The sequence below is a fragment of the Myotis yumanensis genome, unplaced genomic scaffold (assembly GCF_028538775.1).
Source record: "Myotis yumanensis isolate MYYU_CA2020_CCGP unplaced genomic scaffold, mMyoYum1.0.hap1 SCAF_1, whole genome shotgun sequence".
Lineage (NCBI taxonomy): Eukaryota > Metazoa > Chordata > Mammalia > Chiroptera > Vespertilionidae > Myotis > Myotis yumanensis.
Window position 1 is genome coordinate 37,022,659 of NW_027223752.1, and position 14,108 is coordinate 37,036,766.

Below are 14,108 nucleotides of genomic sequence, written 5' to 3' on the forward strand. Positions count from 1 at the left end.
GGAGGGACTACGCCCGTCCTGCGTGACTCCAGTGGGAGAGGACTTTGGAAGCTGATGCCTTGTTTTTTCCAGGCTTCACCCCAGGAGGCTTTCCCTCTGCTGATTTTGCTTTGCAGCGTTTTGCTGTAATAAATCATAACCTTCAGTATGACTATATGCTGAGTTCTCCGAATCTTTATATTGAATCACCAAACCTACGGGTGGCTTTGGGGACCTTCAACACTTTTTAGTAAGTTTAGAAATTTAGCCTTTGGGACAGAATTAAAGGAAATAGTCCTAACAACTGCATAACATCTATAAGCAAGATCTATAATTAAATCCCTTTTAAAATTTTATCAAAATCCTCACTTAAGGAGAACTGAGGGGTAACTATTTAAAAACAACAACAACAAAAAAAAAAACCAAGGCTAAATCGTAAAGAACTCTAAACACTGTACAGCTCTCAAATCCAAACTCAAAAAACAAAAAGCAGCTTCAATACAGGGATGCTAAAGCATGTCCACTCAAATTTCCATGCTTCCATTCCATCCCTAAGGAGTGGACTATTCTATTCCAGCTCATTTCTCCTGTCTGCATGAGAACCCTCACAGGCAAAGGCAGTGACCAACTGGGTACCACCCAAAGGCTGGCTAACAGCCCTGAACAACAGACACTTTCCTTCTGCATAAACAGCAAAGGGCCTATAGTCTCCTTTCCCAGGGGTACAAGGCACAGTTCATGACCATGTTAATGAACGTGATATGGCTCTCTGGGGAGAAGGAGGAGGACAGCCTAAGGCATCTGATCAGTTTCAGAAACAGTGATACAGGCAATGTTACAAAAAAGGCCCCCAGCATAGCCACCAGAAGATTTAATCCCAAGGGATTAGCTCTTCAAAAATTTTAAAGAGCCTGAAATAAGGAAACTTTGGTTCAACACACACACACACACACACACACACACACACACACAGATAAAAAGTGTCTTGGGACAATTGGGGAAATGTTACAATAAACTGAATATTAGATGATATAGAATTCTTTTTTATTTTCTTAGGTATGATGTTATTGTCCTTATGCAGAAGAAGGCCATTCTTAGGAGATGCAGGCTTTATTAGTTAGGGGTGAAATGTCATAATGTCTTCATTTTACTTTCAAAGATTCAGAAAAACATTAGTCATCTACATATACATACACGTGTACACACACACACACACACACACACACACACACACACACTGAAAAATTGTGTCCTGGCTAGATGATCCATTGCATTATCACTACCTTTGTCCTTGACTAGGCTACTTCACAACTCTATAGAGGTAGGAGCTAACTTGTAGAAATGCAAATTGTATCTGGTAAAATGTAATTAATTATCACCCTACAGCTATTAAGCAGCTTTGCATCCATTTGTAAATTCATTTCCGCATTCCCTATCTGACTGTAAATGTGTGGTACTTGGAGTTCTTTTCTAAACTAGTTGCAGTATCTTACTAGTACCATGAGTTAAATAAAATCTTTGGCATGTGTTCATTTTATATGAATCATGATTTTATCTTCTTTTAAAATTTGTTTTTTGACATTTTATATGGAAGGAGGTTAGTGAAGAGTCAGCAGATGCTGCCAATTTTTCTGTATATTTGAAAAACTTTAATAATAAAAAGTTGGAGGAAATTATTAAGAATCAAAACAAAACACTCAATACCCAGATGCCACCATGACTACTTTATCCAGGTATAAGAATGATTTTTGAAAAGTCAAATACATTTGCATACACATATTCGATGCATTTTTATATATATTGTAGACAAGTAAATGCTTAAACTGTAGCAGGTTAGTAAGATGCTGGGAGAATTCTTTGACAAGTGGAAACTGAGACAGATAGCTAAATAAGGCTGAGTGATTAGTAGGCAGCTAACAAACTGTAAGATCTTATCATCCCTAACAAAGGACACTTAGGAGCAAATGGCTTACACTTTCCAGACACTGCAGGGGCAGACCTCCCTTGGTCCCTTGCTATAGGGAGCGGCTCTGGGGTCAAGCCTCGGGCTGACCTGTGGCAGGGCCACAAATAAGTCCCAGCCTGGAGGGCAGAGCTCTCCTAGCATAGTTAAGCCTGACCTTGTAGCCCTCCCTAATTCCTTCCTAAGTAGCTAATGGGCTGTGGGAGGTGCAGCAAGTGTTGCCAAAACAAGATCATTTATATACTGGTTAACCTACCCTTGTTTTAATCAGACTATAAAATAAAGCATCAGCTTACAGGCTGGGTCTTTTGTGTCCTCATCCAGGCACAGGAGATCCACCGAGCCCCAGCTGTATTATCTTGTCTGTCTTTTCTTCAATCCTTCACTGCCTCCTCAGGTTCACCCTTGGCCATGCTGGTGTGGCACACCTTTCCTGTGACATTCTTTGAAGGTGAAACTGACCAGAGAATGACCCTGATCCCTCATTTCCATTCATCAGCATATCAAAAGACACACCTGAAAGCTGATGAATATTCTGATTGAGACCTCCCCTAAAATTCCCATCTTTAGAAAACAGATAAAAACCTTTAAGACAAAGGATCCAGTGCTCACTCTTCATTAGGCAACCTAGGGGCTAGCCCTCCCTTCTTCTCTCAGGTGTGTATCTTGCTTTCTTTCTCCTAACCTCTAAGAGTACCAACGAGACTTGCAGCCAGGGAAGCAGTGGGCAGGGGCAGCTAACCCCCTGAACCTGTCTCCAAGGGTCCTCCTTTTGCCTCTGTAACTTGTTTCCTGAGAACACACAGCCCAGCTGGCTCACCTCTTCTGCTTCCGTGACTTTCTTTCTAAAGGGCGAGGCAGCCTCGCCTAGGCTCCTCCTGTTGCTATGACCTTGCCTCTTCTATCTTAAGACCTTCCTTTGTTTCACTGTCTCAGCTTTAATAAACATACTCTCAAAATCACCTGGACTCATACCATAAAGTCTTTCCTGCATGAAGTCAAGAACCCACCTCAGTCCTGGTCTCTGTCTGGTGACAAAACCAGTTAGAATGTTCCTGGCAATTTAAAAAGTAAATATTCTACAATGAGACCCTGACAGAGTCTCGCCTTGACCAAACATTAGTCAGGTGCCTCTGAATGTGTCAACGTAAAAACATTCAAACCTGTAAAGAATTTTTGTGAGTTTATTTGAGCCAAACTGTCAACAATTGCTGGGAAGCAGAATCTCAAAGGATTGGGATAATGCTCCGGAGATTGGCGGTTTTTCACCTACTTCATACATTACAATCAAAGGAGGAGACGTAGATGAGTTACATGAAATGCATTGATGTAAGATTAGAGAGGCGGGAGAAAGCAAAGTGGTGAGGTGGGGGGAACCTCTGGGGTTGGATAAAAAGTGAAATGATAGCCCTAACCGGTTTGGCTCAGTGGATAGAGCATCAGCTTTTGGACTCAAGGGTCCCAGGTTCGATTCCGGTCAAGGGCATGTACCTTGGTTGCGGGCACATCCCCAGTGGGGAGTGTGCAGGAGGCAGCTGATCGATGTTTCTCTCTCATGGATGTTTCTAACGCTCTATCTCTCTCCCTTCCTCTCTGTAAAAAAAAAAAAAAAAAGTGAAATGATAGACTCATACTTCTTTCACTTAGGTGGGACAGGATAGTTAACAGTCAACAATTAACATGATAACAATAACAATGAAGGAATTTGTGGTCTCTGTCCTGGCACCAGGGCATTTGGTTGTGCCCTGAGGGGTCCGGGAAAAAGGGAAGTTACAACTGACCCTGACATTTCAAGGATATGTTATCTTAGATGCAAAAAGACAATAGGTTCAATTAGGGCAGTGGTCGGCAAACTCATTAGTCAACAGAGCCAAATATCAACAGTACAACGATTGAAATTTCTTTTGAGAGCCAAATTTTTTAAACTTAACCTATATAGGTAGGTACATTGTTGATATTTGGCGCCTCCCCCACGCTGTGTATCCCGAAGCCCACCTGCGCCTGACGGACCGACACCCCCCACTTCTTCTAATGCCACTTCTTCAAAATAGACTCGCCCAGGCCAAAAACCGACTTCTGCGCATGGGCCACGAAGTTTCAATCGCACTGTACGTGTGCGCCTGCACGTGGTATTTTGTGGAAGAGCCACACTCAAGGGGCCAAAGAGCCGCATGTGGCTCGCGAGCCACGGTTTGCCAACCACTGAGTTAGGGTAAAAATTGACCTTGTCAGGGAAGATACCTGCCTAGGACTGACTACCTACCATAACTGCTTTTAGTTAAAGTTTTAATTTCAGACCATCCTTGTGGTTACTTCAAGTCTTAGAGTTTGTAAGACGGCCATGCAGGCCTTCCCCGAACTTGTCAGGTTAGCCTGTGGCCCCTTTCATCCACTTCACACCCACCGGCAGAATGACTGAAACTGAAAAACATGGACTATTAAGTAAGTGTTGTTGGTAGAAAAATTACCTTCCTACTTCATACCCTAAAAAATAAATTCCAGGATGATTAAACCTGAACATGAAAACTTGAGTCAAATCACTAAACAAGCATATGAGAATATCTTTATATTCTTAAGATAGAAAAAGATTTCTTCAAAAAGCCCAAACTATAAGAAAAAAGACAAATAAGAACATAAACATAAGCAAGCTTAAAGACAAACAAGAGCCCAGGAGAAGCTATTTGGAACATTGCTAGCACTCTGGACGGCAATATGGTAGCAGGCAGTAACTCTGGGAGGGCACTGACCCTGCAACACAGCCATTCGACCTCTCAGGTAGAGATATGCCTGGAGAAACACTCACATATGTGCACAAGACGGTCTATGTAAAGACGCTCACTGCAGTCCTGTAAATACCTGTAAAACTTAGATGCAACCTGAATGTCCTCCCAAAAGCCACTGTGGAGAAAACAGTTTTGTACTATTTGCAAGTCAGTTTCTTTAGTCCACATAAATTTGCCTTTTGACTTTTTCTTTGAACTGGTCATAACCTCTGTGTGGTTCCCTCATATATGAGTAAAATAAAAATTTTAAGACATTCATTTTTACCTGTAGAAGTTATGATTTTATCTTTTCCTTAAAGTTACCTTTATCAGTACTGTCCGGTATTCGCTGGCACCCTGCCCCGGGGGCGAAAAGACCCCCTCCCTCTCTTGGGCCGGTGAGAAACTGACCTCACCACACTGAGGTCCAGAAACTGCCCCACCCCGGTGGAAAGTCCCTGCCGGACAAACGGCTCCTGGAAATGGCCAAAACCGCAGGACAGACCGCAGGTTTCACCTGACCCTGGAAAACCCCCACTGCCACCAATTTCTGCCAGCATAAAAACTTGCCCCTGCTCCAGTGTGGCGCGGCTTCTCCAGCTCCCCTCTCCGATAAAGCCTGTTTAATCTGGTCTCTGATTAGACTCACGGTTTTTCCTTGCGGCGGCGTAAAGCCTAATAAGTACCTGAATAGGATGAACTAGATGTACAAACATCAATTTGGATAAAGATGAAAAACATTAAATAGAAAAAGGCAAAATGACAGTGTGACAATTTAAGCAAATTTCTAAAAACAGCACATAAATACAGAGCTTATGGATGTGTATAAGGATTTAAAATGAAAAAGTAAAAGTATATACACTTAACTCAGGATAGATATTGCTTCTACAGAGGGTGAGGGGCAAACTGAACTGGAAAGGAGTTAAAGGAGACTAGCTATATTTATGATTGTTTTCCTTCAAACAAGTAACCAGAAGCAAACAAACAAAAACACCCTAACAACTGCTAATTTTAGGTTATAGGTATTTGTATTTTTTGTTAACTATAAATTTCTTTTTAAAATAAAAGATTAAACAGACTGCGGAACCTCACAGGGAAGGCAAAGGAGGGTGGATGGGTGGGAAATGTTCAACCAAAAAATGTGTATACACACACACACACACACACACACACACACACCTGTATGTATGTATAACCCATGGACACAGACAACAGGGTGGTGAAGGCCTGGGGCAGGGGGTGGGGACAGGCTAGACGGATCAATGGGGGAAGAAAGAGGACATATGTAATATTTTCAACAACAAAGAGTTAAAAATTTTTTTAAAAAAGATTAGAAAGTGCTTTACTTTGTGATGCCTTATCACCCAATCTTCCCCACATCCTACATAGATTGGCAGGCCCCAACACACAAAGAAACTGTGTTCTGAAAGTTCATTGGTAAGTCAGTTATTTAGACCTTGTTTTCCCATCAAAACAATGTTATACCTAACAGGTTCCCAGGCCAGTCCTCCTAAACCTATTGAATGTATAATATAACAGATAATACTAATAGTACAGCTCTCATTTTCTCCAGTTACGAGGCAACAGGTCACTAGCACATGGCAAAGAGAGAACACAATGGTTCAGAGTTCCAGTCTACCCGCTTGTTGGAAGCTTACCCCTGCTTTTAACAGGACACCGGCTAGGTGAACAGAACGTTTTTAAGTTTGCTAATGTCAGATTCTACATTTGGAGGGCTACTAGAATATGCCTTTCCACAACAGACCTCTTTGGCATATGGACTATTATGAGGTAATTAGAGGCCCAATGCACGAAAATTCATGCAAGAGTAGGCCTTCCTTCCCCCGGCTGCTGGCACTGGCTTCCCTCCGGCACCCGGGACCCGACTGGCTTCCCTCCGGCCCTGGCTTTGTCAGGAAAAACGTCCAGAATGACGTCCGGAAGACATCCGGTCTAATTAGCATATTACCCTTTTATTATTCTAGATGGCCACAATAACCAAGAGATGCAAGAAAGCTCTAAAAACAGGGCATGCATTTTCCTTTTGTAAAGGAAATATTGTAACAGCTCCCTCTTCATACCAGGAAGTAGAGAACAAATCAATGGAGAAGACTCGATTTAAATCTGCATAATAAACCTCACTAAACTCTGTTTACCAGACTTTTCCTGTTCCCTTCTCATAACTTATCACCCCTACCTAGAAGCCCCAAGCCCTTTTCTTTTGTTTTACCCTAAAATAGTATAAAATCCCAAGTTCTAACCATGCCTTTGGGTTGCTCATGGATGGGTGCCAACATATGTTCTTAGGTAATGCATATGTTAAATTTCTGGTTAACCTTCTTTTGCTAATCTAATTTACAGGGCCCCAGCTGGAGAACCTGAAATTGGTAGAAGAAAAGATTTTTTCCTGGTCTACTATCCTATATAATAAAAGGCTAATATGCAAATCGACCAAATGGCAGAATGACCGGTTGCTGTGATGCACACTGACCACTAGGGGGCAGATGCTCAATGCAGGAGCGGCTCCCTGGTGGTCAGTGCACTCCCACAGGGGGAGCGCCGCTCAGCCAGAAGCCAGGCTCATGGCTGGCGAGCGCAGCGGCAGTGGTGGAAGCCTCTCCCACCTCCACAGCAGCACTAAGAATGTCCGACTGCTGGCTTAGGCCCACTCCCCACCGGCAGTCGGACATCCCCCAAGGGCTCCCAGACTTCAAGAGGGCACAGGCCTCTGATATGTACACATTACATATCAGTATGTGTACATATCATCTATACACATGATAGAAACTAATGTTTATTAGTTTGTGCTTTTCAATGATGGACAGCCCTGTTTAAAAGATACCTCATGGAACTTTCTAGAAATCCAATCAATAGAACCACAGAATAATTTTCATTCATAGGTGAGTCATAAATACCAACTAATGCATTTGGTGCCTTTCTCTTTCACAGATTCTACCTAAAGCAATCTCATGATGCACCAACTTCACATCATGGAACATCACTTCCCGACATCCCCGCCTCTCTCCCAGAGGAGGACCCTTCCAGAAAGCAGATTTACTGCCTGAGACTCATGCTAATTCTGAAGATTCGGTAAAAGAACCATTAATAGGTGGAATATAAGGCAAGGATTCTTCCTTAAAAAAAAAAAAAAATTATCTCGCCAGAGGCAGGGGGTGGAGGACGGGGGGACACGGGGGAGGCTTGGGGAGGGGTTGACTGGAGGTAAAGGGGGGGAGGTATGGGAGACATCTGTAATAATGTCAACAATAAATTTTTTAAAAAGAAAAAAAAAATATCTGTCAGAAAAAACAAGTCAGTTTATAAGCAATCTTTACAAAGTAACTCTTGCTGTAGTGAGTTCTTTCAATTCTTTATCTTAAATACAAAGTACCATTGGGGTTGACACATCAGCCTAAAATAAGGTCTGGCTTTGACTACTTATAGAGCTAAACTGATGATATCCGCAAAAGAAGACAAATTAAACACAGATTTAGTAGTTATTCCTGGGCTATGAACTCACACTTCCACATGCAAGTTGCCATTGTAAGATTTTCAAGATTTTCATTATTTTAAAAAGTAATAGCATGGTTAAGTTGTGGCGACCACAGGTATACACAGACTGGACACATTGTAAGAAAATTCCAATTGTAACTTGTAATAAAATAGTCAATGACAATATCTTACCCATACTCACAAGGGACGAATCTCAAAAAAACTGAAAGTGTGATCTGGACAAACATATTAGCTAATCCAAATGTGGCTCCAGTAATGATAAAAACACTAAGGTCAAATATGGATGTGAGGAGTTTGAAGAAAAATATCTTATGAACAAGAGGAGGAGGACAAAAGATATTTCTAAATTAGTGTGATTTTATAGAGTATATGTGATTATAGGTATATGTACTTGAAAGGGCGAGGGCTAGGCCCTCCACCTTGCCCCAGGGTAAAGGCTAGGCCCTCCACCTTGCCCCAGGGTAAGGGCTACGTCCTCCATCTTACCTTGGCCACGTGTTTGGCAAGGAGCTTCTTCCCGGAAGTCTAAGACTCTGCTAGCCACACCCAGGAACAAGACATCGACTTGCGCCTGGCCAATCGGCAGAGCACAGTTCTTTCTCCTCCCCTTACTCCAACCCCCCCCCCCCATATAACTGGTCTCTAGGCGGGGTTCTCTCTCTCAGCCACTTGGCCTGCCATTGTGTCGGCGAGTCTGGTGTATGGGGAGCTCAAGCTAGCTTGAAATACAGATTCTTATGCTTTTGCATCGGATTGGCTGGCTCCCTGATGTGGTTTCTTGGGAATCTTGAAATCTGGGCATAACAGTACTTAAATTTAAAATGTAAATTTTGCTCCCACCCCTCCCCTGCCAAAAAAAAAGAAAATTTTACTTTAAGTAGGCATTTGATTTGTTTGTCTACATACCTAAAAGTACATGTTTTTTCAACTTGACCAAAACACACTTTGGGGGACTTTTTAATAGGGAAAATGGGGGAAATTTTGATGTTTGAAATTGCCTTACTGTGGGCAATATGGTATATGCTGAATTTAATAAAATTGACTCACAGAGCTAGCCTACTAACTACTTAACCAAGCAGAGCTCTCTTCTCTTCTATTAGATGCACACAAAAACTGGTAAGTTTGATCGTATTTAGTGGTTTGTCCCACCCCCATTCAATAATCTTTTGGAGACTCTAACTTGAAACAAGTCAACAGCAGGAGTTCAGGATTCATTTCTGGATCCCCGTGTTCTTCCTTCAGGAACTGCAGTGGTGCAATGCCCCTCACTTCAAGCCAGCTCTTCAGCCTGGCCCTCCATCCGGCCCCACCTCCATCAGCCCCACCCAGCCTGACCTATTTCCTCCCACAGCCCACTTCACCCTCCATTCATTCCTGGTGAGTCTTCCTTCACACGGGCTCCTTCCACTGGAAGGGCTCTCCCACCCCTAACCCCATCCTTTACAACCAGCCCAGTCCCAGGAAAGGAAGTTGTCCTGATGGTCTCAGCCCACAACAGATTAGCTTCCACCCCCGGAAATCCTCATGCAATGCAGTTTATAAGCTATTCTGTGATTGCTTCAGGCATATTTTCCCCCCCTCTCAGAGAAAAGAATTCTGAGGGCAGGGACTAAAACTAAGAATTCTTCTAGAGTCCCCTCAGAGTTCATTGTCATGTCACTGAAGGTTGTCTAATGACATCATGCCATTTCAGGTGGAGGATGCTTTTGCCTCTGTTCAAAGGCAAACTACGAGAGAAAAAAAAAAAAAACAGGAGTAGTACCTTCAGCACACAGCTGCTTCTGGAAGCCTGCTACCGCTGAGACTGTACCAGTTTAACCTACTGACCTGAATCGCAGAGTGTTTGCAATGGGGTGACTGCAGGTGGCACAAAAAGGAAGGCAACCACTAACAACACAACCCTGCCTTGCTTTCTGGAGTTATAAAAGGTGCTCCAAGCATCAAATCCATCAGTAAAACACATGTCAAGGTGGACACCTTCAAAAAATACCCAGGACCTGACCTAAGACACTCTACTACCACTGCGCCACTACCACAGCCCCAAGTTAAGCAGCCATCATCCATCACCTGCAGTGTTGCAATAGCCTCCTAACTAGTTTCCCGGCACCCTCTCCGCCTCACAATCTATTTCTCAACAGTGGCCTGCACGAGCCTGATGAAATGCTAGTCAGAGTGTGTCAAAACCCTCCCATCACGGATCAGTCTGGTAGGAACAGATGGCACATTCAAAGTGGGTGCTTTGAGGAGAATTTATAAAGGAAGGAGTTACAAAGGCACGGGCAGGTGTAGGGAAACCACAGAGGAGAGCGCAGTGCCTGGGGGCTGGCGACACGGGGGTGCTTGATCCCCTCCTAGGCCAGGTGTGAAGAGAAGGAGATGGACACAGAGAGCTGCGTGGAGAAGGCACCTGATAGGAGATGTGACCTTAAGTCTAGAGATACAGCTCATGCTGTCCTGTAGGAAGGGAATAAATATGCTGATCTCATTCTTCTCCCTCTCTGTCATCCCCTACCCATGCTCCGCATGGCCCAATACAACCAGAAGCCATAAGGCAAGGGAGCCTGCCAATGCAGGCCCACCTCCTGGGCACATCTACAGAGCAGAGGGAGAGGGTGCGGAAAGCGGGGGGGGAGAATCTGGGGAAGTAAACAGAAGCTAATACCCAGATACCCCCGTAGCTTGTGCCCTCACTTACTTCAGGTTTCAGCCAAAATGTCGTATCAGAGGCTTTCTCTTGCCATCTTATCTAAAACCCATCCCTGCTTCCACCCTATCCATTCCTGGCATACTCTGTTTCCCTTACCCTGCTTTATTTTCCTCTCTCACATGCCTAATAAATGATAGATGATAGGTAGGTAGGTAGGTAGGTAGGTAAGTAGGTAGGTAAACAGTTTCCCCTTTTTTAATTGATTGCCTCCTGGCCTAGAACAAAAGTTTCATAACGCCATCAACTTGGCCCCTTTTGTTCACTGTCTTATGTCCAGTGCCTAGAACAGTGCCTGACACATAGAAGGCACTCAAGTACTTGTTGACTAAATTAAAATGAATAAATAAAACAGAAGGACTCATAACTAAGGGCTCTTTCCACGATTTACAGGTTTAACTCCTATTATCAAATTGTTCTTTAACAAATAAAGTCTCCTGATAATCAGATAGAAAGCAGGTGACAAGCATTTGGTTTTTGTTTGTTTTTTTTTTTTTTAAGCATTTGTTTTTATTGGCAATGGCGCAAAATTGAGTAAATCCCTATGAATAAATGGTTCAGTCAGAACCAAAAGAATAGAAGTAGTATATTCTGTAAACAACTCCTCCTAGCAAGGTTGGTATTTATTAATATATCATTATTAATCTACCAACCTAGTATTCCTCTAAGCCTCAGTTTTCTCATCTGTAAAATGTGTAAGGATTGAATGATACAATGTGTGGAGAGCCTTAAGCACAGTGCTGGGATGCAATGAATGGACATTATGATGATTATGAAAACACTGAGGCAGCCATGAAAATGAGATACTGTATTATCTCCCCACTATCTGGAACTCTTTATCTGAGACTTTTAAAATGTGAGCTGGAATATGACATAGAAAGGAAACAAAATATTTCTTTTCCATCTACCTCACAGTTGGGCCTACATTTGAAAGACACCCTGTAAAACCTATGTTCTGTATCGGAACTCGGTTTCCACTCCTGGCCCAGGCCTTGGCCTGCCCTTTTGCAGACCAGACCCTTGTTGCATCTATTTTTGCATCACTCATTTATGCCTAGGTAGTTAGAATATAGGCACTGGTGTTTCCCTTAGGGACTAAGCAGTGGCACTCTACTGAAGAAGAAGAAAAAAAAGTATAGAAAAAGAAAAAGAGCAGATCAGTAAGGCTCCTGATAAATGTTCCTTTTTTGACTTACCTCTCTAACCATGGAAGTCTCTGTTCTGACCTCAAATATACAGACCAATTTCTATTCCCTTTTCTCTATTAGCATTCTACTCATAGCCTTGTGTGCTGGGTCAATTCAGTTAACTACATAAAAGGTAACCCAAAAGTCTTAGGTCAGATACAAAGAAAAAGGCTTGATCTCAACTCAAAAAAAAAAATTCATCACTTATAAAAACTGCAAAGACGCTATAGGTTTTTCATTGATGGGAGAGGTCTTTGCCATCTTTTGCAAAAGAGTTCTGAAAAGGACACACTGGTGGACCTAAAGTCAAAAGATAAGGGTTTCCTTTTCTACCCTAAAATCCATGAAGCATAAATCTCCAGTTATAATATTCTCTCTGCTACTATGTGTATAATTGTGTAGTCAAGCCTTTGTTTTTCTTATTAACTTATAATTGTATTTATAGCCATAATACATAATATGATAACTATCACTACTAATTTTGCCTTAATGGGGGCTTCCAACTTCAAATATGAAAGTCAAAGCAGGTCCCTCCAAGGTTAAGCCTAGAGACTGCGGTTTCCACGAGACCTATTTTAGTAAGCAGCCTGACGCTTATTTGTAAGTGCTGCAAAGAATCATCCTGACCACTTCTCCTAGTGACAGATGGGTAAACATTTTCACAACTACTTGGGAACAGTTGGGGAAAGAAAAGAAAAACAAAACTACCGCTCACTACTCATTCCTAAAACACTTTCAAAGCGATAGGTCCCATCCTACTTCCAGGACTCAGTGAATGGATGGCAAGTAGTTAAAATGTATACTTTTACTGTAAACACTTTCCAAACTATACTGGTTTCCTGTCTGTCTTCCCCAAGCAGGCTGTGACATGCTCATGGTCGGGCGCTGTTTTATTTCTTTGTATTTCCAGCGTTTAACATTGTGTCCAACACACTGCTGGTGCTCAAATGATTGAATGACTACAGTGCCCACCCGCGAGGCAGGCCCCAAGCCTGGCACTGGAGGCAGAAATAAACAGATCGTGACATGACATGACCTCCGCCTGGCGGTTTCTCTTTCACTTTGTCCCCAAAGTACAAGTAGGGTGGGGAGATTGCACTATCCATCCCAGAACCTCCACAAGTCCCGGCGGAATGGAGTGGGCTGTCTGACCCGCCCGGGCTGCTTCTGACCTCCAAGCACAGAACATGATTCTCTCCGCTTCCTAAGGCAGAGGGGACCCAGGGACTGTGCTTTCCTCCAAGCCCAATCCTGACAACGACCCCAACCCACAAACGCTCCACTCCCCAGACCAAGCCCTGGCGCCCGGAGCTCCCCAGAAGGGAGGCTCCGCGCTGCACTCTGGGAATTGTAGTTCCGCGATAAGTTCCGCACACGGGGGGCCCAGCGGATGGGACTCCCACTCCCAGAAGCCCCCGCGCGGGCGCCTCGCCTAGTCCTGTCATCTCACCTGTTCTATGGACGTGACTGTTTCCACCGAGTCGTCCTGCAACCGCTCCCTCGCGTGCTCGGGCCTCAGACTGTACAGCGGCTCTGACCAGACAGGGGAGGAAGATGGAGGGCTGTAGTAGGTGAAGGAACTCGGAGAAGCCATGATCAGGAGAGCAGCGGGCGGTGTATAGGACTCAGCTTCGTCCAACAACAGCGCGCATTGAAACTCGAGCGGGTTAAGGCGCTACGGAGAGCGGATGGAGTCAAAAAGGTTTTGGCCGCGAGTCTTTCTCCTCCTACCTACAAGTCTTCAGGGAGTGAGTTACTGAGATGCTGCCGCCCCCCATTGGTCAGAGTTGCTGCTGCAAGAGGCTCAGCTTCCTGGAGCTCAAGGAAGGAAGACTGTATAATATCTGAATTTCCCTTTAGAGAAATGGTGTAAAATGCCTTGGTTCGTCATGCAAAAAAATACACACACACTTCATTCAACATCACTTAATTGTTCATCGTAAACGGCAGAGGTTAATAGTCTCGAATGTCCAAGAACCCAGTGGTTGTAACTTTGAAAG

At 43.5% G+C, this 14,108-nt stretch overlaps 1 protein-coding gene across 1 annotated transcript in view; it reads right to left on the minus strand.

The window, feature by feature from the left end:
* FNTB (farnesyltransferase, CAAX box, subunit beta) overlaps positions 1-13,763 on the minus strand; it is a 61,274-nt gene extending 47,511 nt beyond the window's left edge. Inside the window, exon 1 of the mRNA XM_070418365.1 lies at positions 13,559-13,763. Coding sequence (XP_070274466.1) covers positions 13,559-13,702 — 144 coding nt within the window. The 5' untranslated portion in view covers positions 13,703-13,763. The remainder of the gene's footprint in view (positions 1-13,558) is intronic.
* Positions 13,764-14,108: the final 345 nt, after the last annotated feature.